General features: G+C 40.2%; 2 protein-coding genes and 1 pseudogene across 2 annotated transcripts; 1 reads left to right on the forward strand and 2 right to left on the reverse strand.

The window, feature by feature from the left end:
* Positions 1-1,059: 1,059 nt before the first annotated feature.
* LOC138143386 (olfactory receptor 52M1-like) lies at positions 1,060-1,968 on the reverse strand. The gene has a single exon (XM_069064574.1). The coding sequence runs from the start codon at positions 1,966-1,968 to the stop codon at positions 1,060-1,062; it is 909 nt and encodes a 302-aa protein (XP_068920675.1).
* Positions 1,969-14,840: 12,872 nt separating this feature from the next.
* On the forward strand, positions 14,841-16,251 carry LOC138143387 (heterogeneous nuclear ribonucleoprotein H-like). The gene has a single exon (XM_069064575.1). It carries the CDS (start codon positions 14,880-14,882, stop codon positions 16,185-16,187), a length of 1,308 nt encoding a protein of 435 aa, XP_068920676.1. The 5' UTR covers positions 14,841-14,879; the 3' UTR covers positions 16,188-16,251.
* Positions 16,252-24,004: 7,753 nt separating this feature from the next.
* LOC138143388 (hypoxanthine-guanine phosphoribosyltransferase pseudogene) lies at positions 24,005-24,675 on the reverse strand (annotated as a pseudogene).
* Between the last annotated feature and the right edge of the window lie 2,194 nt (positions 24,676-26,869).

A 26,869-nucleotide genomic window follows, 5' to 3' on the forward strand; every position in this document is an offset into this window, starting at 1 on the left:
TGTGGGAGAAAGTGTTATCCCTCTTTCTTTAAGTCTCAGCTCAAATTCTACCTTCTGCAAAAGCTTTTTATAGTCCCCCTTAATGGCAGTGCCTTCTTTCTGGGATTATGGTCTATATTCATTGTATGTACATAGTTGTTTGCATGTTGTTTCCCTCACTAGAATGTGAACTCCCTGAGGGTAAGGATTGTTTTTGCTGTTCTTTGTATCTCCAGGGCTTAGCACACTTAGAACACAGTGATGAATAAATATGTATTATCTGACATACTTCCCATCTGGTTAATGTATGACCTGTCTACCTCCAGCCCTCTCCTTCTCTGTCTCACTTGTGTTTGACTGTGTAAGGTGGAAAGTGGTTTTAGTCAAAGATATTTTAGACTTTGATTCCTTTCCCCCAATTCTCCTTAAGAGGGGGAAGATACAGATATAATTGTTAATAGTTGTCCAAAGATAATAAGAGTGGGTGAAGAGGTGACAATCATTCCAGCACAGAACACACCCAGACTCAGATACTCGCTCAAGTTTGCTACTCAGAAGCCTCCAAATAAAACTCCCCCTGCCTTCTGACTGCTGGGGACATCCATCATTCTTTCTAACAATATGAAATTTGCAATTTCCACTTTGAAGGACAATTTCCCCCCCCAAGACTAATCAAGTTCCATTATACTGAATGTTGAGAAAAGAAAAATGTGGGAGCATTCAGAGAGTCTGGGGTAAGGGTCCTGGACTCAGGTCTTCTGGTTCTGTGTTCAGACTGGGCCTCTGAGTTTAAGTCATTTATCAGATGAAGAAACTGAGATTTAGAGGGGTTAATAGTGATTGTTTACACTAACCCTATGTTGAAAGGAAAGCAACTCTTGGCTTAGCTGATTCTCAAAATCAGAAAGTCCTAAACATCCCTAATTGTACTACCATGTTTCATAGGTGTTTTTTGTCCTGAGAGAAATATGGAGAGTAGAAGATTATTGTTTTTTATAAACAGCCTGATTTTCTTGGACACTACCATTAGGGTGGTCACCTGAGCTGTGCTCCTGCCTTCAGGATTCGGAGAAGCCTCTCTCAGATCTGCTTGGTTCGGACAGCATAGACAACAGGATTGAGGATGGGTGGGATAAGCATATAGAAATTGGCCAACAGGATGTGGATGTGGGGAGGTACCTGGTGTCCAAAGCGGTGGGTGAGGGAGGAGACAGCAATAGGGATATAGAAAACTAAGATGGCACAGATATGGGACCCACATGTTCCCAGGGTCTTGAGCCTGGCCTCTGGGGTGGCCAGTCCAAGCACAGCCCGGAAGATCATCACATAGGAGGCTGCAATGGCCAGTGAGTCCAGGATCAGAACAAGGAAGCCAATGCCCATGCCATAGAGATTGTTGACTTTTGTGTCACCACATGCCAGGGTCACCACTGCCATATGCTCACAATAGGAATGGGCAATGATCCGGGCTCGGTAATGAGGGAGTCTCAGACGGATCATCAAAGGCAAAGGGCTAATGTAGAGCACCCCTCGCAAAAGGGCAGCCAGTCCCATGCGGCCCACCATGCCATGGGTGAGCACTGTGGTGTGGCGCAGTGGATCGCAGATGGCCACATAGCGGTCGAAAGCCATGGCCAGGAAGATGCCTGACTCCACAGTGGCAAAGCAGTGAATGACAAACATCTGGGCCAGGCAAGCATCCAGTCCAATGTCACGGTCATCAAACCAGAAGATACCAAGCAGCTTGGGCATGGTGGAGGTGGACAGGACCAGGTCAATGACAGCCAGCATACATAGGAAGAGGTACATGGGTTGGTGCAGACTGCGTTCCACTTTCACCACTGCCAGGATGGTCACGTTCCCCACCACAGCTACCAAATACATGGAGCCAAAGGGGATGGATAGCCAGATGTGCAGGGGCTCCAGCCCAGGGATTCCAGTCAACAGGAAAGAGGTGGGGGTGGAGCAGATATTTTGAGAGGGGAACATGGTGGGGGTGGGGGGATCCACTCACCTGTGTCCCCCACCCCAATTGAGTTTCCTCTTCTGGAAACTACAGATTGTTGAGTCTCCCTTCCATTCAGAGGAGGCTGGCAGAATCTGTGATCAAGAGGAGGATAATTAAATACTCATTCAAAAAACATATTTCTTCCATTTGGATGTCTATGGTAATTATATCCATTGGTTCTCCCCTTTCCAATCAAAAGACCCATCTCTTTTGTCAGTCTGGTTTCTATTAAACCTGATACTCTCCTTCCTCACACCTGCCCCTTTGAATCCCCATCTCCCTTCAAGGCTCAACTGAGCTGCTACCTCTTACAAGTAATTCTTGAGTTCCTAAAGTTCTTAGTGCTTCCCCACCCCCAAGATACTGAATGTGTATTTTATTTTATTTTTCATTTACTTATTTGTATGCATATGATTTTCCCCCAAATACAATGTGGGTAGGTACTATTTCACTGTTATCTTGTCTGTTCCATTCAATAAGCATGCATGAAGCTCCTAATATATGCAAAACACTGCATAAGACACTGGGGAGACTGTTATTTTTCATTGCATGACTCTATATAATTTTTCCTTTCAAAGAGACACAATTTTAGGGTTGTAGTTTTATGTTGTTGGGATGATTTATTTATGAAAATATAAATAAGAGGCAGTTAGGTGGCAAAGTCAATAGAGAACTGGGCTTGGAGTGAGGAAGACTTGGGCTCAAATGTGATGTCAGACACTTACCAGTCATGTGACTTGAGTAAGTCACTCAACCTTTGTCTGCCTCAGTTTCCTCATTTATAAAATGAGGGTAATAATAGTACCTACCTTCCAGGGTTGTTATGAGGACAAAATGAGATATTTGTAAAGTGCTCTGCAAACCTTAAAGTACTACATAAGTGCCAGCTATTCTTATTATTTTACTGATTTTCCCCCTGTTTAGCCTTTTTCCTTCTTCATGATAAAAAGATCTTATGATAGTGAGCAGTGACTTAATAACCCAACTAAAATCACCCAAGTCAACTATCAGTTACCACTGGGAACAACAGCTGTAGATGATGACAGTAATTTCAATAATAATAATAACAATAATTTGTGTTGTTAGCATGTTCCTCATAACAACTTTATGGGGAAGTTAATACAAATCTCATTCACCTCTCTGGGTCTCACTGCAAGACCCAAAGTAGTTTATCCAAGGTAACCAACTTGTGAGTATATGAGAAAGAACTTTCAGTGAAAGACTGTGGATCCAATTCAACAGAAGTGTGTGAAGCACCTATTATGTACAAGATGCTGTGCTAGGCACTGGAATTATGAAAACAAAATTAAAACAATCCCTGCCCTCAAGAAGCTTGCCTTAAAATCAATGCTTATTCCTCTAGACCACTTGATTGCTTTGAATCATTGACATTAGGCATTTTATTTTATTTTTAGATGTTGGTAAATCTCAGGGACTCTGTTTTCTGCAATAATCTAGTTTTGATATAGAGACTTCAACCAGGGTGGTGGCCATAGGGATAGATGCCAGTTTCCAAACTGGTGCCTCTGTTAACAGAATGAAGCCCTACAGGCCAGTTGGGAATAGGTAAACCAATTTCTTTTGCCCTCCTTCATCTTGCTACAACTCCATTGCCCTTGCTGTGACCCATTAGGATGTCTGGGCATAGATTCTTGAGCAGAGGCATGATGTAGTAAGGCAAGCTAGCCTTCAAAGGATGGGACCATAATGATGCTTCAGAATGGAAAGAAGCAAGGGACAAGCTTTTGAGACCTGCTTGGTTGTGGTTAACAGCTGGCCTCAAGAACAACTTTCCACACACCCTTATTCTTTCCCTGCTCACTCCAACAACTACATGTTGGTAGGGCATAAGCTATGTTCTCTCCTACTCTGCCCATTCAAACCAATCCACTTTTTAAGATATTTTATAAGGTTAGGGATACCACACCAAGTGTTCTTAACTGAAGCCTTTGTCTACTTTTAAAACATGGCAGAACAGAATGGTTAAAGTTGATGCAGGGTCATGAGAAGACAAAGGAGAGCTATTAATTGTTGTCTATTGTAGGGATATGCTCTGGTTTGAAACATCAGGGAAACCCTTGAAAGTTCATTTTGGAAGTAATTTCTTTTAGAAGAGCTCCTATTATTCCCAATTAATCTCTCAGAGAATGTTGTTTCACAGTGTTTGGGGCTTCATGAGAACACATACAAGATCTCTAGTAATTCTTATGTTTTACTATTAGGGACAAACACAGTGGATTGACTACTGCTTTACTTGGGTCCTGAGATTAGAATTAACATCTGTCTTTTCACATGTGAGCTGACATCAAAATGAGTTAGATACAAGATTGCTAGATCACAATATGACACATGTTTGAATTCATCATGTTAGGATTATACTTTATTATTACTTCTGTGGAGTCCCTCAACATCCTGAAGGGTTGTAGGTACCACCAAGCCAGAAATCAGCTCATGGTCAGGTCATAGTGAGTGTGTTTTTATTCTTATAATAGCTCACTTTTATATAACTACACTGTGAAACAGGTAGTTCAAATAGCTATTTGGGGGATAAGGCCCAGAATTAGAAGTAAAAATAATTAGCTGGATGATTGTGGCCAAGTCATTTTAAAGTTCTATATCTTAAGGTATTAGAGGCAAGGGAAGGTCATGTTCAGATGTTCTCCCTATATTCAAAACTAAACTGTCTTGGCAGGCGGATGGAGCAGAGCAAGCTTTAAAACAGGTGTTAAGAATTGAAAAAGCACTAAAGAGGCAGAGTGAGTAGGGCTTGATAATAGCCAGGGTATTCCTCCCTGATCCTCTCATAGGATTGGATCTTCTAACCATCTCCTTCTCTCTATGTCCACTTCTTCCCTGGACTACTGCTACAGCTTCCTAACAGGTCTCATGCCTCTGGTATCTCCTTCTCCAATACATTCTGGCCATACTAACAGGGTAGCACCACTACCCTGTCCATAAGCTTTTGGGTGGGGCCTTTTTGGAGGGGCCTTTTCATAGCAGCCCCACTTATCTCTTTCTCTTCCCTTATATATAAACAAATACCAGGCTGCAAAGGCTTGAAAGATAAGGGTATAGGGAATACAGTCTAATCTATAGGTAATAGGAAATTACTGAGAAGTCTAAACATGCTTTGTGCAGTTGCCGCCTTTAAGCACTTACTTACTTTTCCCTGTATTTAGAATGGCTCCCAAACTCCAACCTCAACCCCCCAGGGTGAGGTGTATGTATGGAAGGTGAAGAATAGAGGGTTAAAAATCAGGGAAAGTTTCATATAGGTGGTGATCTTTGAGCAGGGCCTTTCATATACAATCTGAAAGATGGATAGTTTAAGCACTAGCCTTGGGAGACAAGGGTCTTGGCTTCAAATCTCAGTTATGCAACTTATTATCTTTTTTCCTCCCTAGGCCTCAGTTTCCTCAAATTGTTAATTTTCCCTATGTTTCTTATTCCCCCTCTCATTTTACATTTCCTCTTATAGGTCTCTTCTAACTATGCCATGCTATAAGTCTATACAGTATGCTCATATGTTTCTACCATTGTGTTTTAGTCACCCTAACAGAGAGTCCTTGACCTCAAGGAGTTGAGAAGATAAAAGGAATATTTGGGGACAATTCTTCCCTGATATTATGTACAGTGGCATCATACATACCTCTTCTGAGAATGGTAGGATGGCTCAGGGGGACCTCACCAACCCCATGATAATATGGAGAGAAAAAGTCAATGGGTTGACAACAGCAAAGACAACAGGTCTTCCCATTTCTATCATGCTTTAGACTTTAGAACTTCCCAATATCCCTATGAAGGAGGTAGCACACAGAATAATATCCCTTTTTTTAGAGATGAGGAAACTGAGGAAAGTTTCATCACTTTTTTCTCAATGTTGCATAGACAGGCTGTGGTCTACTACAATCAAAATGCATGGGAAAACTACAAATAAGAAGGCAGAACTACCAGTAAGAATTACCCTCTCTTTGAGACTTGAAGACCTTGACATTAGAAGGCTTATAAGACTCAAGGCAACAACCTGCCCTGGGCAAGCTAATCTAACACTTGGTAATGTCTGCCAAGAAGACATTTACTTGGTCTCATGACATTAGAGCTGTGGCTGCTCCAAGTTCATTTCATCCATCTTTTCCTCTCCCCCAGGTACCATGTAGGGTCAGCCTCTTCCTATATCCCCTATGTCTGTTAGGAGTGTGCAGGAAGGCAATGGAGTTATGACCATACCTAGCATTATGATACAAGATTCTAAACTTCTGGAACTCTCTAATCTCACTTAGAGAAAACCTACAGGTAATGATCTTGGGGTTCACTCAAAGTAATAGAAATGTTTTTTATTTATGGCCTGCCCTCATACCCACCCCCTGCTATTATAAGACAAAAAGCACAAAGGAGGCTATGGATAATAGTAATAATAACAATATTATAATTAATTTTAATCATAAAAACACATTGTAAACTGCAAGGCACGATATAAATGCAAACTATTATAATTTCATTTGAGTTTTTTTTAAACAACTCTGTGGGGTAGTTTGGGATTATTATCCCCATTTTGCAGGCAAGAAAACCAAGACTCAACAATGTTAAATTATTTACCCAGAATTATACAACTACTTCTAGAACAAGACATCAAACCCAGGTCTTTCAACTCCAAATTAAATATCCTTTCCGCTACAGTAATCTGTCTCTGGAACTAGAAATATATGGAATAAAAGGGGAAGGGAACAAACATTTATTAAACACCTACTCTGTGCCAGGCATTATACTAAGAACTGTACAATTATTATCTTATTTGATCCTTTAAAGGAACTCAGACATACAGTTCCCTAATAACTCTCCCCCTTTATAATTTGTCTTCACAGGCACATGTAAACCAACCCAGAGGGTCCTGGATTGCGCTTTTAGATCTATATCCTGAAACACAGAGATTCCATAATCTGATGAACACAACCCCCTCTAAATTCAGAGAAAGTCACCCCAGCCTAATGCGGTCTCCCAGACCAGATATAACTGGGCGTAGAGAAAGCAATCAGGAAACAGGAAATATAACAAGAGAAAGGCAGCTTGATATAGTATAGGCAGAATGTGAACTCGGGTCTCTCCTAACCTAAGCTACCTCAATTTAGGCAGGTCGCTTGTTTTCAGTTTCCTCATCTATAAATGGGAAAAAAACAATCCTTCCTCCTAAGTTATTTGCAAAGAAAGCAATTTTATAAGTCCTGAAAGGCTCTAGAAATTAGTTATTCCTTTTTTGCTAAAGTATCCCCTTCAAGTACCGTATCTCCGCCTTCCACCTCAGCACTAACAGGGCACCACAGGGAAACCAAAAATTATCCCAAATCTGACCCAGAAATAGCCACATCTGATTCACCATATGACCATAAGTCATCAACCACCACCCCCCTAAATAAATCTAATCTTTCTCCCATACCTGCTCTTCATGTTGATCTTTCAACTGGAAAAATGCTCAGGGTTACAGCCTCTAAATGGGCTCCTGCCCAACTCCCAGACTTCATATGCATCTAGATTCCCCTTGACTTTCTGGGGAACTTCTTTGACCTTTTTCTTCCTGAGAATCTGACCAGGACTCCTAGTGGGAAGTAGACACCTTTCTGGGTCACTACATAAACCCTTTGAGATACCCTCTCTTGGAAAATACTAGAAGTACATCTAAAGTCCTGCCCAGAGATAGAAGGCTTCCTTAGATGGTGCCATTCTCTCTCTACACCCTCTCTAAGAGATACTCAGGCCGGAAGCTGAAGTTCAGGGTTTTACAGAAACTGCCCAAACCAGGAATTTATTTGTTGACCTTGGGGGAAGTCAAGTCCCTCTTTCCTCCTGATGCAGAAAATAACCAATATGTCCCAGTAGGAGGCAGTTGCAACCTAAATTGGTCCAAGGAAACCCCTGAAGAATTGGGGCTAATCCAGAGTGGGATTAGTTAGTGTGGGAGGGACCAGGACACTTTACTCTGCCCCAGAGACCTACCTGAGCAATTTGGCTTCCTTCAGCCCCAGGTCTATGCTCAGCTTCCTTGTTGGCTGAAGGAGCATGTGGGAATCCAGCAACAACCCAAAGGGAAAACTGAAGGGGAACAGATTTAAAATATTGATAAGTTCTAGGAATTCCCTGAATTTCTCTAGAGAAAGTCTAGTCCTCCTAGCTAAACTTTGGATTTTCTAAAAAGAAAACCACTTCTTCATGACTTCAGATACAAGGGACTTGATTTCTTCTCTCTCTCTCTGTCTCTCTCTCTTTCTCTCTCTCTTTCTCTCTCTGTCTCTCTCTCTCTGTCTCTCTCTTTTTTCTCTCTCTCTCTCTCTCTCTCAGGGTTGAAATAGTTTCATTATATCACATGAGGATCAATTGAAGGAACTGGGGATGTTTAGCCAAAAGACAAAATATTCATGGGGAATATAATAGCTGATTTCTTCTAGAGGAGATATCTTTTTAAAAAATTATTTATTTACATTTAGTTTACAATATTCCTTTGGGTTCCAAATTTTCTCCCCCTCCGTTTCTCTCCCCCCCCACACACATGGCAGCATGTAATCAAATATAGATTCTACAAATACCTTCACATTAAACAGTCAAGTTGCAAAGAAGAATCGTAACCAATGGAGTGAACAATGCGAAAGAAGGGACAAACAAAACACAAAAGAGAGAGAGCAAATAGTTTGCTTCAATTTGCATTTAGACTCTGAAGTTCTTTCTCTGTATGTGGATATCCCTTTCCTTCATGAGTCTTTTGTAGCTGTTTTCTAACCATATATTGGTGAGAGGAGCCCAGTCTATCAAAGTTAGTCACCACACATACGACCTGTCTGCAATTAAGTACAAATTTCTCCTGGTTCTTCTCTCCTCACTCAGCATCAGTCTACATAAGTCTCTCCAGGTTATAATGAAGTCTGTCTGTTCCTCATTTCTTATAGCACAATAGTATTCCATTATATATTCATATACCATAACTTGCTTAGCCATTCCCCTATTGATGGGCATCCCCTTGATTTCCAATTCTTTGCCACCACAAAAAGAGTTACTATAAATATTTTTGTACATATGGGTAGAGGAGATGTCTTATGCATATATATGCATATGTAAAATATTTGTAAAGTAAATACAAGACAATGAAGAGGGAGGCAGGTAGAGGGGTTTGGAAAAGGTCTTAATGGAGAAAGTAGTGCTTGATCTGAGTTTTGAAGGCAAATAGGAATTCTAAAAGGTAGAGGTGAGAAGGCAGAGTATTCAAGGCATAGGGGACAGTTTGTGCAAAAATAGAGATGGGAGATGAGATAGCATGTATTAGGAACACCAAGATGGACCACAGACTATGTGAAGAGAGTAAGCATAACAATTCTAGAAAGGTAGTGTGGAGCCAGGTTATAAAGAGTTTTAAATGCCAAAGAAAGGAGTTTTATTAGATCCTAGAGGCAATAGGACAATATAGTTACCACATTTAAACTCTGGCATTTAAAGTTATGAAAGGAAAATCCAGGGAGGAATCATAGGCAAAAAGGAGTAGAGTTGAAAGATAAGATTAGTTATATGCACAAGAATAAGGGACCACTAGAAAAGAAGTAGAACCTTTGCTTCTGATTTTGCAAGGAACTTAGCTTTATCTATTGCAGTCTAGACAACATGGAGGAAACTATTCACTAAGGTGAGCAATTTAACAAGAACCAAAGTCAATAGACTAGGTCTAAAAGCATAGGTGTCCAATGTGGGTTATTCTGCCCCTTAGGGGTACTGGGATGATCCAGGGAGTGGTAGTAGCCTCAGGGGGACATTGAATAAAAATAAAACAGCAGCAGAAACATAAGGAAAGAAGAGAAAACAATTTTGCAATACTGTTCTTACATGTTTCATCTGTTGTGTAGCAGAGTTAAAGCCATAGGAATTACATTATTTTCCAAATAAAAACACAAAATCCAAGTTATAACCAATCAGTGGTCAATTCTACTCTCAGGTCTTAGTATGCAAGTGCTGGCAGCATGTGTGTTATACATTGTTAGGAAGTCTAGCATACATAGTCAGGAAAATGTGTGTGCAATAACTTGTTTACAATATGATACTATATGGTTACACGGCAATATTGCATCATCAAAATTTTTAAAAGAACACAAATTTATAATAAATTATTAAATTTTGATTTTGTCATTTAAACAATATGTATTTTTTGAAATTATGCAAACTTACCAAAAAAATTAAAGGACTAAAGAAAGTAGATTTTCAGGGGGGCACTGAGTAATTTTTTTGAGGTAGGCAGTAGGACAAATAACATTGGAAAACTCTGGAGTATGAACAAGAAAGACTTCTGAGTTTAGGCTGACCAAACTAACAGGGTGACTTTAAAGATAGTCCCAATGAAATGTGCAAACACTCCCCATTTACAAGATGTTTGGGACTTTAGTTCTCTCTCTTTGATGGAATATGAAGAACATTATAGTCCTGAGTGACTTGTTCCTTATTCTTCATTCTTCAAAAGTACCATGACATCAGGGAGGTGATAGCATAACATTCAGATGAATTGGATTTAAGTGAGGGAGGGATGTGCAAAGTCGTCAGCCTCACTTGCATCCAGTGGTCAGATACATATCAGGATAACTGGATATGGTGCCATGTTAAGGAAGACTGGTAGGGTAGCTAGGTGGTACAGTGGATAGAGCACTCCCCAGAGTCAGGAGGACTTGAGTTCAAATCCCAGCTCGGACACTTACTAGCCATGTGACCCTAAGGAAGTCATTTCCCCCGATTGCCTTAAAAAAAAATGATTGCTGATATCATGGCATTTAGGAATGTTTGAGTGAGATGTGGAACTGAACTCTTGGACTTGTCTTTTAAAAGGGACGAAGAAACATCTGACAGTAAAAAGAATGCTAAGGAAGGGGTAAGAAGCTCATGAATCCTATGGCATTTCACCTTTAAATACTTTCCTAAGGAATTTCAGTTGTCTGGGTAAAAAGCAGTGGTAAGAAATGACTCCTAAGAGTTGTCTGCCAATGGTTCTGAGACAGAACTCGATGAGGATCCAGCAAAGCAGACCGAGAAGTAGTCAGGTAGGTAGGAGGAAAACTAGGCTGTCCTCGAATAAGACAACCTGTAGTTTTTTTTCAAATAAATTGAAAAAGTGTTTGGTTTCTTCCCATTGTCTCCCAGCTTTGCACAGGGAATGTATTCTTACTCTGATAATAAATATTGCTTGATAATAAATCTTCATTCTACAGCAATTTAGAAAATAAAAAGTAAAAGCACTTCATAGGAGAAGGGGGGGGTTCAATCAAGGGAGAAAAAAATATAAGTGATAGGATGGATTGCTGTTGTTCAGTTATGTTCAACTCTTCCTGACTCTATTGAGGTTTTTCTCACAAAGATACTAGAGTGGGTTGTCATTTCCATCTCTAGGTCACTTAATAGATAAAGAAATTGTATAAAAAGTGTAAATTGACTTCCCCAGGGTCCCCCAGCTAGTTAGTATCTGAGGCCAGATTGAACTCAGGAAGATGAGTCTTCCTGACTTCAGTGTCAGCACTCAATCCTCTTCACCACCTAGCTGCCCTGCAGTATGTATTGTTCTCCTCCAGATCACATATGACCTCTGTGCCACCTATGGAGATGGGAGATATCCCTCAGGGCTTTATTTTTGGTCCTTTAGAAATCATTTCTATATATTTACAAATCCTCAGCAAGTCAAGTTCATTGTTTAGGGACTCCATAACCCAAGCAAGATAGTAGTTTAGGGGCAGCAACCCAGTTGAACTCTCCCAATATTCCCCTCAAAACAACTATAAAATAATACCTCAAATCAAATTTTGGAGCACCAGAGCAAATAAAGAGTCAGGGTGAGATACTTTTCCAGCCTAAGAAAATTTACAATGTTGTCAGGAGAAGTCTATAAGACTGGGGTGGAGGTCTGGTGGAGTTCTGTCCAGAGTCCACAAACAGGGCAGTGGCAACACTGGCTGTAGCAGCAGCAGCAGGAATGGCTTTGTGAGCTCTCAGTCAAGAGACGGTAAGGGGGTTGGACAACTGGTCAAAAAGAGAGTACAGAGGATGCTTTGATGACACTTGGCATAGATGGTGCTGATTTGCAACTCTATTGCCCATACACAGCTACACATAACACATACATACTCAGAAATGTAATTTACCAATAGGTAAATAGGAGGGGAAGATGATAAGAGAAAAGGAGGGTGATAAAGAGGAGGGAAGATTAAGGAAGGCAGTGGTTAGAAGCAAAACAGATTTTTTAAATTGTCTTTATTAATTTGTTTACTTTTAGTTTAAACCCTTTAGTTTACAAGATTCAATTCCACAATTCCTTGAGTTTCAAATTTTCTCTCCCTCCCTCCTCACCTCCCCCATGATGGCATAGAATCAAGTATAGGATCTGCAAATATTTTCACATTAGACATTAGTCAGTTTATAAAAATAGGTTGTATCAGATGGAATGAAAAATGGTAAAGAGGAAACCAAACCAAACAAGAAAAAGAAAAAGATCAGGTAGTTTGCTTCAATCTGGATTCATACCCAGTTCTTTCTCTGGATATAGACATCTCTCTCCATCATGAGTCTTTTGGGATTGACTTATATCAGAGCCTCCTTTTGTCTTTACACTTAGAAAGTGCTTAGGAGACTGATGTGATCAAGAGGTCAAGGGAATGAAATTCCTCTTCATTGTTTCTGAGGTGTGAACACTAAATTGCACTCAAAAAGTGGTAAATGGTGTTAAATGTAACTAAATGAGATTAGAGCATAGAGAAGGTGGGAGAACCAAGTACTGAGGGGAGGTCCTTTGTGAAGGGAGACAAAGTGATTTTTTTCTACTGTCCCATTCACTATGAGGCTGGCAATTCACACCTTATTAATGTGACTAGGAAAGGGGAGGAGATACTTTGAAAAAAAGTATCTAAAAACCCAGTACTGGCTCAGTTTGAGAGATCTCTGCTCAGACCCTGGACTCCAGCTGGAGCTAGCTGTGCTCCTGACCAGGAAGCCTCCCAGCAGGACAGCAAAGGTGAGATTCCTGCTGGGGAAATGTCTTTTTCTATCAAATCTATGATAATTGGAAGATGGCCTGTTTATGCTTGCTGTTCATTAAAGATAAGGGGTTTGAATCAGTGCTCATGACATGGTTATAGCTTCATGATCATAGTCAAGTTGCTTACTCTGCCTAACCCTCACAAAAAACTAACTCACAAAACTGTAAGTATCAAATGGGATAGAGACTGGCTCTTTGTCATGTGGTTAGCCTCATACATTAGACTATATTCACTCGCAAGAGGAGCAATGTGTTCATTCTGATCCATGGCTATGATGGTCTGGACTCTCTTGGCTAGTGAGATTGACGAGAGCTGAATTCTTGGGAGGGTCCCGAGATGGAATCCAGCACCTATCACTTTCCTTGGCCGTACCTAACTATGCATTCGGTAGGCAGTCAGTCAACAAACATTTCTTAAGCTCTTGCCATGTCCTAGGTATTGTGCCAAGTTCTGGGAATATGAAGAAAAGCAAAAACATTATCCCTGCTCTCAAGACAGTCATGCCAGCACGCAAACAACCATTTCTGTGGAAAATGTGTGGCGAGTACACCGAAGGAAGGAGAGCAAGGGGGGAGGGGCAAGTCCTGCTCCAAAAAGTAGGATGTTGGAGTTGAACTTTAAATGAAATCAGGGAATTCAGTGGACAGAGACAAGGAAGGAGAACATTAAACAGGCTTGGGGAAATGCCAGGGAAAAGGCGCAGAGCCAGACCCCTCAATGCCCATTAGGCAATCAGTTGCAGCATAGTCTTCCATGACCCTGTTTGCATCCGGGGTCCTGGGTCCTGGGTACTTGCACTCTTTCTTTCTAGCCACTTGCACCATCTTTAATTTCACCTGGAAGATCTAGATTTTAGCTATAACCTTTTTTGTTATCCCGAATTTTACATACATTGACAGGTACAAACTTTTTTTTTGGTAGTTTCTTTTCTTTTTTTAAATTTTAATTATTTCTTTTCTTTTAGTTTACAACATTCAGTTCCACAGCAAAAAATTTCTACGTACAAAGAACAGTCAAAGAGGATTATATGTGAAACCAAAAATCTCCATTCAAATTCAGGTAACTTTTCTTCTTAAAGGTATATAATAAATTGCACATATGAGTTTCAAAGCTGTAGTATGTATGTACTTTGAAACTTCTTTTATGTTCTTCTATCTATTTTGTGTGAGATGCTATAAGGGCCCTCTTTTATTTCTCTTTTTATTTTCTCTTCTTTCTTTTTCAGTTTGGCATCATTGCCTCTAGTCCTCTTCTTTCTCCTTATTTTCCCATAGAACCACATAAGCAAAATCAATCAAAATGAACTCAGACTGACCATGTCCAAAAATACATATCTCAATCTCCCTTTCAAGCCCTCCACCTCTCTATTGGGTAATGAGCTGCCTACTTCATCATTGGTAGTCTTGAGTCATGATTGTTCATTTTATGCTCATTATTCTCAAATCTGTTGGATTGTGTAACTATGTTATAGCTATTAAATTATTCTAGTTCTGCTCATTTTGCCCTGTATCAGTTCATATAAGTCTTTCCAGGTTCCCCTGAATCCATTCCTTTCATCATTTCTTACATTGTAATAATATTCCATTCCATTTCTTATGCCATAATTATTTAAGCCTTTCTTCAATTAATGGGCTTTGACTTTTTTCCCCCAAGTTTTGCTAAAGCAAAAAGTAATACTCTGTGTGGATATATGTGTATGTGTACGGGTCCTTTCCATGTTTCAGATAACATGGGGGTTTATTTAGAGAACTCTAGACAGTCAAATAAAAAATAATTGAGATTTTCTTTGCAGACACACTGAAATCAAATCTCAAGACAGTCACATATCAAGCTGCTGCTGCTGACTAGACAGGATGATGTTGACCATCAAAGGAGAAGACGGCTTTGTGGTGAAGGTCCGGGGCTTGCCTTGGTCAAGCTCAGCCAGTGATGTCCAACACTTCTTCTCAGAATGCAAAATTCAAAATGGGACATCAGGCATACATTTCATCTATACCACAGCAGGGAGACCAAGTGGAGAAGCATTCATTGAGCTTGAATCTGAAGATGAAGTCAAACTGGCACTGACAAAGGATAGAGAGACTATGGCACACAGATATGTGGAAGTTTTCAAGTCAAATAAGGCTGAAATGGATTGGGCATTGAAGCATACTGCTACAAATAGCCTTGACACTGCCAGTGATGGCTATGTGCGCCTTAGAGGACTCCCATTTAGCTGCAACAAAGAAGACATTATTCAGTTTTTTTCAGGGTTGGATATCATGCCCAATGGGATAATGTTGCCAGTAGACTCTCAAGGGAGGAATAGTGGGGAAGCCTTTGTGCAGTTTGCCTCCCAGGAAATAGCTGAAAAGGCTCTAAAGAAAGACAAGGAAAGAATAGGGCATAGATACATTGAAATCTTTAAGAGTAGCCAGGCAGAAGTTCACAGTCATTATGATCGTCCTCCAAAGGTAAGGGCTAGGCATCGTCCAGGTCCTTATGATAGACCTCAGGCTGGCAGAAACCATGGCAGTCTTTGTAGAGAAGCTGGGATTGAAGCAATGAGGTGTGGTGCCTATGAAATTGGATATACAGGTTATGATGACTACAGTGGATATTGTAATAAATATTACTTTGGAAGACAATTCAATTACTATTCAGGAATGTCTGGCCAAATCTATGGCGATCGTTGGTCTACCTTCCAGAGTCCAGCAGGTCATTTTGTGCACATGAGAGGACTGCCTTACAAAGCTACTGAAAATGATATCTATGATTTTTTCTCACCACTCAAACCTGTGGGAGCATACCTTGAAATTGGATCTGATGGCAGAGTGACTGGAGAAGCAGATGTTGAATTTGCCACTCATGAAGATGCTGTGGCAGCTATGTCAAAAGACAAAGCAAATATGCAACACAGGTACATAGAACTCTTCCTGAATTCTATAGCAGAAGCAGACAATGGAGCTTATGATCTCCAAAAGATGGGAGGTGAGGGCTTGTCAAACCAGTCTAGTTATGGCAGTTCATCTAGCCAGGGGCTGAATGAAGCTTATGGAGAGGCCTACAATGGTCAGATGAGCATGAGCAAAAGTGAGGAAGTTTTAGAGGAAAACTTCAGCAATTTTTCAACCACATATTGCATAGAGAGCCGAGAGGTGAACAGCAGCTGCCACAATTAGGGGAGCATTGCATCTATGGGAATGTAATGGAATGGAAGAAATAGCAGGCATGTCCAGTGGGGGAAGTGAATGAGTAATGTATCCTGATCATTGATCCTTAGTTAATTTTCTAATAGAAAAACGAATAAAAATGTTTTGTAACTCGTTTATGGTTTATGCTTACTGTTACTGAAATCAGAATTGTTTTTTTTTATTCCAGATTTGATATTTTTAAAACACAAGAGAAATTATTTTATGACATTATAAGCAAGCTGAGTAAAAATTATAACTGGCCAAAAATTTTTTTCCTGTTTTTCTCAAGGTAGTTATGTTGTATAAGTGCACTTAAATATTGAGGTTAAAGCAACTTCGGTTCTATGTTACTCTTTTTTTTGGAGGGGGGAATGCAGGGAAATTGGGGTTAAGTGACTTGCCCAAGGTCATACAGATAGTATCAAGTGTCTAAGGCTGGATTTTATCTCAGGTCCTCTGGATTCCAGGGCCAGTGGTCTATTCACTGTGGCACCCAACTGACCCTATATGTTATTCTTATGCCAGACTAGCAGGAATGCTAAAATGTGTCTTGGGAGACATGCTTTTAAAAATATGTATGTGTATATATATATATATATATTCTCAACTACATGTAAAATTAATTTTAACATTTGGTCCTTAAAATTTTGAGTTCTGAAATCTCTCCATCCTTCCCTTCCTCTCACCCCCCCCCATTTAGAACTATGTTAATTTTCTTTTTTTTTTTGTGTTATTTAAAAAAATTAATTATTTACTTATTTACTTTTAGTTTAAAACATTCAGTTCCACAAGCTTTTGAGTTCCAACTTGTCTCCCCCTCCCTTTCCTCCTCCCTTTCCCACTATGGTGGCATTCAATCTGATATAGATTCTTGTAAAGCCAAGTCCAAACAGCTCTCCTGAGGACTGCTGCTTTGAAAAGCTTAAAGCTTCTGATCACATTGTATAGTGAACTCTATTTAGTCAGCAATAAACTAAAGTAAAACAATCACAACAATACAACATAACACCTTATTACTAAGGTGGCCACATAGTCTTAAACAAAAGATAGCACTCAGTAAGTCACAATCTCAATCAGTATAAAGTACCCATATAAATTCTTCTTTCCTCTTGATTGAAAACTGACTTTCAATCATCCTTAACTCATGACTCAACAACAACAAAAGAAAACAGACCAAAAACTCCCTCCAAAATAAGGTTAAAAAGCATGCTTTGATCTGCATTCAGACTCAATCAGTTCGTTCTCTAGAGGTGGATAGCAATTTTCATCATAAGTCCTTCAGAATGGTCTTGGATCATTGTATTGCTGAGCATAGTTAAGTCATTCCTAGTAGATCACCATACAATATTGCTGTTACTGTGTACAGTGGTTCTATTCCCCTAGTTCTGTTCACTGCACTTTGTATCACTTCACATAAGTCTTGTCCGGTTTTTGTTTTGCTTCTTATTTCTTAGGACACAATAGTATTCCATTAACATCACTTGTCACATTTTGTTTAGCTGTTCCCCAAATAATGGGCATCCCCTGAATTTCTAATTCTTTGCCACCATAAAAAATGCTGGCATAAACATTTTTGGACATATAGATCCTTTTTCCTTTCCCCCCTTTTTTTTTTTTTATCTCTTTGAGATATAGACCTAATAGTGTTATTGCTGAGTCAAAGGATATGATGTTTTTTAGCTCTTGGGCACAATTTCAAATTTGTCTCCAGAATGTTTAGATCAGTTCACAACTCCACTAACGGTACATTAGAGACCCCAATTTTTCCATATTCCCTCCAAGAGCCAACATGAATTTAAACAACAACAACAAGGAACTATGTGATTCAAAAAGGAAACATGTGACATAGTCTAGTTTATTTCCTATAAAAGCCTACAAGGCACATTTAAGGTTTGTTTCTTTTTAAATCAATGGGGACAGTTTTTAGAAACAATATGGATATTTTAGGACTTTGGTCTTGGTATTTATATTCATTTGTGAGGCACTGATCTAAATCTTTCATTGGACTGGAAGTACCATTTTTTTATATTATATCAAGTGAAACTTGTTAAATAAACCTTTAAAAAAGTAATTGAGTTGGTGGATCCAAGATGATAGAGTACATGCAGAAAGCAAACAACTCTTTATTTTTTAACTGATTTTTTTCTAATAAGATGATAAGATCTGATTGGATGAGGCAGAATCCAGGTGAGAAAGGAGATGGCTGGATTTGTCTATATTGTCTATGAGATCCAATCTGAGGAACTCTCTGATTTAAGGGAAATTCTTGTCAAGGGGTGGGGGTGGGGTGAGAGGAATGAAGTGGAAGCATAAAAACAGTTATTAAAAGAAAGCAACTTTTTAGCAGCAAAGAACGTTCATAAGAAAATGAATGCATCAACACCTACAATCCCAGAGTTGTAAGTTGTCCCATGCACTTGAGCTGTTCTTATTTATGTAACTCCTTGCTAGATTTCTCTATGTATGATCATTTCCCCCATTGCTATAGAAAAAGGTCATTACCCAGGTTAGTGTGTGGACCGTGATGTATTTATCATTATATATTTCCCTTATCTTGTATATCTGTGGTGTTGATGGGTGCAGGCTCTGGGAAACCCCTTGAACTATGATTGAATCTTCCCATTTGATGAAGAATTTGCCTGAGGTCATAAGCCTTTCATTATAACTTCCCACCCTTGATCCTATCAAAATATCTATACCCAAATGTTATTCTTAAATTAGCCTAGCCCTCCATTGTGTGTTATCTCCATGAAGTCTTCAGCTATTTCCCACCTTTACTCTTATTACTGGAGTCTGACATCATTTGACTCCTCCTCTAGGCCACATCTAGATCTCTCCCACAATCTTTCTGTGTATAAGATGCATCTAGCCTCCATGATGTGAGGCTCATAACCTCCATTATTCTGGCCCTCTTGTCAATACAAGTTTCACATATACTTAGGCTCCTTGAGAGTCTACCCATTACAGTGAATCTTTAACAAACTTTGCTTTACTTTGGCTGAGAAGACTTGAGTCAAAATCATTCAGCAGGAACCATAGTTCTGGTATTTTGGGTTCTTGAGCACACCTAAACCTTAAACCTCAACAGTTTTATAATTATTCTTGCTTTTTTCTTATCATTTAATAAAAGTTTTATGTTATAACTAATTGTATTATTATGATTCATTTTGTAAAATAGGAAATATGCCAGTGTCAGGAACTATAGTGGTAGGTAGCCCCATCTCTTCACCCTACCCTACACAAATACAATAAAACAAAACCAAGAAAAAGCAATGACTCCTGCACCTTGTTCATGTCTAATACTATCATAACTCCTGTGGCTTTATGTCACTTGCTATGTCAGTATTGATCCCAGAAATAAGAGTTTCCGTTACCCATAAACGTTGTCAACCACATGACTCAAACTGCCTTTCCTAGCTCACTATTCAATACCTGGAAGGAACAACAGGAGACATTGAGGTGGATACAAAGGTGTCCTAAGGGTTAATAGTAAGGATTACTTCTCAAACCTCTGAGGGGATCTTCCACTTCTACTGGATCAATTCTAATTTTTAAAGAATTATTTTCTCCACTAAGCTTTCCCATTTGACCAATTATACTTTTTGAGGAGCTTTTTTTTTTCTTCAGTGAATTTTTGTGCTCTTTCCCCTTTTTCCATTTGGCCACATCTGCTTTTTAAGGCATTCTTCTCCTCATTGACTCTTCGTGGTTCTTTTAGCATTTGACCTAGTCTGCTTCTTAAGGTGTTATTTTCCTCAGTATATTTTTTGTGTCTCCTTTACCAAGCTCTTGACTGTTTTCATGATTTTCATGAATTCCTCTTTTCTTTTCCCAGTTTTTCCTCTATCTCTCTTGACTTTCAAAATGGGCTTTTAACCTTGGCCTGAGACCAATTTAGCTTTTTCTTGGAGGCTTTGGATGAAGGAACTTTGACTTTGATATCTTCTTCTGAGTGAGTGTTTTATCTTCCTTGTCACCACAGTAACTTTCTATGGTCAGAATTTTTTCCCTTTGTTTGCTCATTTTATGAGGATCTTACCTGATTTTTACTTCTTTGTTTTAAGTAGAGTTCTTCTTCCAGGATGGAAGGCTCACTGTCCCAAGCTTCAGAGGTTTTGTGTAGCTGTTTTCAGAGATACTTCTAGGGACCTAAGTTTGCTGTTCTTCCAAGGTGGCATTGATGGGGGAGGGGATCCCAATAGGTTCAGCAGATAATCTGACCTTATCCAAGACCAGAAAACCTGCAATATCGCCTGGAAAGAATTCAAGGTCTCAGGCTTAATTGGAGTGAGAGTTGTATGAGAAGCAGGCAAGAGTCCTTTAGGGGACCTGCGAGTGAGAGGGGTACATGCTTTTTCTTTTAAAGGGTAGAGCTGCCATTGTCAGGGCTGGCCTGACGGGAGGGGCCTCAATGCATAGACAAAGGTCAGAGCTGACCAAGAGGAGCCTGTGAATAGATAGTTTAGATAAGATTTGGGCCAGGTCCTTAAGGAGATAAAAGGCAAGGACAAAGGAGGGTGTGGGCCAGGCCTGGCCTTGATTACTTAATCAAGAGATTAAGTAAGAACAAAAGGGGTCGAAGGGTGTTGCCTAGGTGGAATGTGGGATAGGGGGAAGGGACAGATCTCAAGGGCGGGAAAGGACAAATCGCAACTTCACAGACTGGCTCCACAAGTTGGTCCGACCTAGACCCCAGGTACCCCATCAGCATGATCTAAGTGATGGGGTACCTGGGGTCTAGATCAATTTATGAAACCAACTTGTAAAACCAGTCTGTGACTTTGTAACTGCAATTTGTCCTTTCCCATCCTTGAGCTCTGCCCCTTCTCCCTATCCCACATTCCACCTAGGCAACACCCTGTGACCCCTTTGTTCTTACTTAATCTCTTCATTTCTTCTGGGCCTGGCCCACACCCTCCTTTATCCTTGCCTTTTGTCTCCTTAATGACCTGGACCAAATCTTATCTAAACTATTCACATGCTCCTCTTGGTCAGCTCTGACCTTTGTCTATGCACTGAGGCCCCTCCCCGTCTGGTCAGCTCTGACAATGGCAGCCCTACCCTTTAAAGGTAAAAGCATGTACCCCTCTCACTTGCAGGTCCCCTAAAGGACTCTTGCCTGATTCTCATAGAAGTGTAACAATAAACTTCTACAACTCTCACTCCAATTAAGCCTAAGACCTTGAATTCTTTCCAGACTCCCTCGAAGGTTTCCTGGTCTTGGATGAGATCAGGGTTCCTGCTGAACCTATTGGGATCCTGACCCCCATCATAAGGAGAGGTATTTACCACTCTCCTATCCTGTGCTCTGGTCTATGAATGACCACAAGCACTATTTTCTTTCATTGAACTGTGGGTCAGGTGGCCACAAAATCTGATGTGCTAATGCTCCTTCTTGCCCCAGGACTGTGACCTCGATCAGAGTATGAGGAAAGCAAGAGATTTGTGCCTCAGTGCTAGGAAAAGACCCCTATAATCTATCTCCTTCTTGTTTGACCCCCTTACCATCTCTGGGTTGAGAGTTCTGGAAGCAGCTACCAAAGGAAGGACTTTAATCCAGGCAAATGAGTTGTATCTGGGGGGTACTACACAGCAAGTGCTGGGGTACTCCAGAAGGAGGTTGGGAATAAGGGTTGTATAGGATATTAAGGCAGAGGGAGTGGCCAAGCTGCAGGTGGAAGATTTACAAAATAGACAGAGGCTGGAAATGAGAATGTTTAGTAGGCCTCAGGCAATTCATTGACCTGGTAAGGGAGCCAAAGTCAGCTTCTACAGTCAGGTTGTAGTTAAGTGTGTTTGTCAAATGTTTTACAACAGTACCTGGTTTGTATTCATTCGGTACTAAATGAAGGTTTATTCCTTTCCCTTTCTCTCATTTTCTAGAGAAGACAGTAGTAATGGGATTCCCTCTCCTACTCCCTTAAGGGGAAAATGTTAAGTGCCAGGAAAGAGTCTTAGTTAAGGTCAGTAACAATTGAAATAAAGGAGGTATTGATGGCCTAGCCTATTATCTATCCCACTTCAGTTGGGTCAGCAACCACAGCAGGGGAGGAAAAGCCCCATTTTTATTAAGCCTTGAAAGGGGGAGGGAGGTCAGGGCAGTTGGGAAGCTTTACAATTCCATGCAGCTGGGGAAAGTGGGTTGGCCATCAGGTATAGCTGATCTCAGAAGCTTATTGTAGCACCCAAGGCAAAAGTATTGTTTGGTCATGATTTCAAACTGCCTGTTGCTTTGAGAGACAACTCTTCACCTGAAGAGCAAGACAGTCCTGATAGGGGCATATTTCCAAAAGAACATGGGATCATCTCAGAGAGGAGTTTACAATCACATTTCCAAGGGGATCAAAGCACATTCTGCTGTTCTTTCCCGGACTCTGGCACATTCAGGCTCCCCTTTGTTTGAATTTGCAAGTATTTTTTTCCACCCCTCAATAAAGGTATGTTATGAAAAACCAGGAAAAGGGAATGGGAAATAATGGTGTTCACTGAAAATAACTTGTCAGTAATGTCTAGCTTCTGTATTCTAGTACAATCCCCAATATTTATTGCAATGTTCAGAGAGGACACTGGCCCATGGATGGGCCCCTCCCTGAACCTATCCCTGATTATGGGACCCACTAATCTATAGCCTCCATTATTTACCTGTTTTCCCTAATTTGTCTCAAAAGCTTCTTCCTGTGGTCATGTTCTCCAACTCCCCCAACCCCAGGTGTCACTTGTGATCTGGGATTTGAACTCCTCCATCCAAAAATAGGATGAGTAGTAGTTTTAAGCACTAAACCTCCCAGTCTAAGGATTACCTTTTGCCAAATGGAAGGCCCTCATCAAGAAAACTAGGTGGTGGAAGTAGATAGAAAATTAAGTGCTTGTTCAACTTCATAGGCCAAAGTTACCACAGAGAAGACTTCATTTCAGGACTTAAGGGTATCCACTGAAAAGTCCTGAGATTGTGTTCTTCTTGTGAAAGCCTCCAAAGTAATGACTCCATCACAGAGCAATGATTTTTTTTTTTCTTTTAAAGAGGCAGCCTTTATTTTACAGATTTCAAAAGTCAAATGCCATGGTTTTCAGCATGTCAATTCTTCTTTAAAAGAAAACTCCTTTGGACTGGTGAGAAGAAAAAGGAAATAATCTGTAAGACTGGGACACAGACAGCTCAGTGAGCTTGATTTATCTTTTGGTTTTTCTTCCTGTTGCCCCTGTCAATAAAATGAACTATCTGCTTCCATTTTATTTCAGCATTAGCAACAACAGTCAAAGATCTTGAAATCATAATGTAATTCTTAGAGACAGAGATATGGATATCAGATAATAATCAAACCTCTTGTCTTCTGAACAGAATTGGAACAGATAATGAAACTGTTCCCTTTTAGACCAGGAAAGGTTGTTAACTAAAATATTCAAATCAGTCTTCTGTATTTTCATTAACATAATTAAATTACCCATTTTTAGAATTAATCTATCCTCTTTAAATATCTCTTACATGCACAATACTTGAACTATTTTATTTCAATATTTTAAATTATTTCCCATTCAAAGTTCAACAGCAATTTAAGTAATACACCCATCCAGGGGAAGTGATAGTGTCTTTTCGTTTTGTAGAGCTAATGAAACAGCAATCAGAACTGCAGCAACCATTTGACATTTCCTCCAATACAAAACAGACAAGATAGAGTCTATGGAAAAAGCTCTAATAAGCAGATTATCACAGGACTGAAACAATGGACAAATGGAACTGAGGGCCCAGAGGTGAAGTTGATGGGTTTCCTCCAAGTGTTTCAACTTCTCTGCACACCAAGTTGATCTTATGCTTTGTACTTTTCTTTGCCTGTCTCACTAATGACACAGATATGGTTTAAGTCTCTGAAGTATTCATTGTAATCCAGAGCATAGCCAATGACAAATTTGTCTGGAATTTCAAATCCAACAAAATCAGGTCTGTACCCCACACTTTGTGGGGTTCTTTTCACTAGTAAGCTGGCTACTTTCACCATCTTTGGATTGTACTGCTTGATCAGGGAAAGCAAAGTCTGCATTGTTTTCCCTGTGTCAATTATATCTTCAACAATGAGGACATTCTTTCCAGTTAAGGTTGAGAGATCATCTCCCCCAATTACTTTTATGTCCCCTGTTGACTGGTCATTACAGTAGCTCTTCAATCTGATAAAATCTACAGTTATAAGAATTGAATGATTACAATTCCTGTTCAGTGCCTTGATGTAATCCAGCAAATCAGTAAAGAATTTATAGCCACCTTTGAGGACACATAGGGCAACCATGTGTTGGCCTCCCATCTCCTTCATCACATCCTGCGCTAAACGTTCGATCCTGTCCAGGATCAACCCATGAGGAATGAATACTTTTTCCAGGTCTTGAGCATAATGTTGAGGGATGCAAAATAAGTCCAGATCATAGCCTGGTTCATCATCTTCAATCACAATGCTGGAGCTGATGTTCTCCATGACGGTGTGGGGAAGTGGAGCTGGGCCACCTGAGCTTTAACAAGAAGAGAGGAGAGGGTGAAGAAGGAGGAAATAGAAGAGAAGTGAAGGTGAAGAAAGGATATGAGGGAGATAGGAAGAGAGAAGAAAGAATAAGAGAAGAAAGAGGGAGAGCAGGCAATACCCAGGGAACAAGGGAGGTATCAAGATGCTACCTTGCCAGCTCTAAGTCTAAGTTGAGTCCCAATGATTTCTATTTCACCACTGGTACCTGCAGAAGGAAGGGTTAGCATCAAAGTTACTGGATTGAGAGGCAGCTAAAGTGGTGCAGTAAATAGAGCACCAGCCCTGAGGTCAGGAGAATCTGAGTTCAAATCAGCCTCAGATACTTAACACTTAGTAGTGGTGTGACCTTGGGCAAGTCACTTAACCCCAATCCGCCTTGCCTTCCCCCCTCCAAAAACACAGGAAACAAAACAAAACAAAAACAAAAAAATGTTACTGAGTTGAAATAGCATTATGGGTCTGGGTAGTGGCTTTTGGCTTTCTTTGCCTGCAAGATCACAGTCTTACCTAATGAATTTCCCTTATCTGCTAATCAGAGTATTCTCCCCTCTTCCACCCCTTGATACCTAACCACTGAAAGGAGGATCACTTCATTATATAGCTTTTCTGTGGGTTACCTCAAATATAATTTATAGGTTGAGAAAATGAAAACAACCACATTCCTCTTTCTAGGAGATGGAAAGGGAAGAAATCAAGGATGGATCATCTGAGGAGAGGGTAGAGACAAGGGGTCTCAAAATTTAAACAAATTGATGTGGGAAATGTCAGAGCAAAAAGGAACAAAACATAATCATCAATACTTTTTAATTGTTTTGCATTTGGCAAGGGCAGCTAGGTGGAGCAGTGCAAAAGAGCACTGGGCCTGGAGTCAGGAAGACTCACCTTCCTGACTTCAAATCTGGCCTCAAACACTTACTAGCTGTGTAACACTGGGCAAGTTATTTCACCCCAATTACCTTAGTTCCTCATCTGGAAAATGAGCTGGAGAAGGAAATGGGCAAACCATTCTAGTATCTTTGCCAAGAATTTCCCAAATGGGATGCCAATGAGTTAAACACCACTGATAATGACCAAGAAACATTTGTTAAGCTTATGGCAAGTTTTTCATTTTAGTTTCCTTCTTTGTTGCTAAAAACCTGCTCCTAGAGCTATGAACAAAAATGATCCTGTAGGAAATTCCTCTTCACCATGCTAAAAGAACAAAATGCCTCTTGAGAGCTGAGAATACCATGCCCTGTAGAAAGCTTGCCTACCTTTGGATTCACTTGGGCCAACAAAAGAAGGCAGTGTATTGAGCCTTGGAGAAAGCTCAGAAATGGAGGATCAGGGTTGGAATCTCGCTCTCTCACCTGAGATACTCAGCAAGTCATTGAGATATTATTGAGATCATTCAGCAAGTCTCAGAGTCTTCATTAGTAAAATAAGGGACCTTGAAAGATTATTGGAGCTCTAGCACTCCCAAGTCTTTGAACTTCTTATGATCCTGGAGCAAACTTCCTGCTTTCTCCTGCTACTTTCCTGTGCTCTTGGATCCAAGCAATGGGGGGACAGAGATTTATTTTATACATTTGAGAGCATCATTCTGAGAATGGGTGTGTAGGTTTCACCAGAGGGCCAAAGGTTTGCTTAATACAAAAAAGTTAAGAATCCTTATTATCACACTCAATCTCTTCAGCTCTGCCTGGGTTCAATCATCATCTCTTTACAGATGATTCTCAGATCTATAAACAGAGCCTGACCCAGGGGTGGGGAACCTGTGGCCTTAAGGCTTCATGTGGCCTTCCAGGTCCTTAAAGGAGGCCTTTTGACTGAATCCAAATTTTACAAAACAACTCGTGGATCATTCAAAGGAACTCACTTAAGGACCTGGAAGACCACATGTGGCCTTAAGGGTACAGGTTCCCCACCCCTGAAACCTGTCTCTTGAACTTTAGCCAGTGCCTTTTGGACAACTCAATCTGAATGCCCCTAGTTATCTCAAATCCAACAAGTATAAAACAAAGAATCCTTTGCTCTCTAAAATTTCCTATCACTGTCAAGACCACCACTATCCCCATAACCACCCAGGCTCATAACCTCAGTGCTATCTGCACCTCCCCACTTACATTCACCCCAGATATCTAAATGGTTTGCAAGCCTATTACTTCCTGGATAAGATATTAA

This window comes from Petaurus breviceps, unplaced genomic scaffold (genome assembly GCF_028583685.1).
Source record: "Petaurus breviceps papuanus isolate PSGF00001 unplaced genomic scaffold, PetGlider_PUasm1.0 90639, whole genome shotgun sequence".
In the NCBI taxonomy this organism is placed as follows: Eukaryota; Metazoa; Chordata; class Mammalia; order Diprotodontia; family Petauridae; genus Petaurus; species Petaurus breviceps.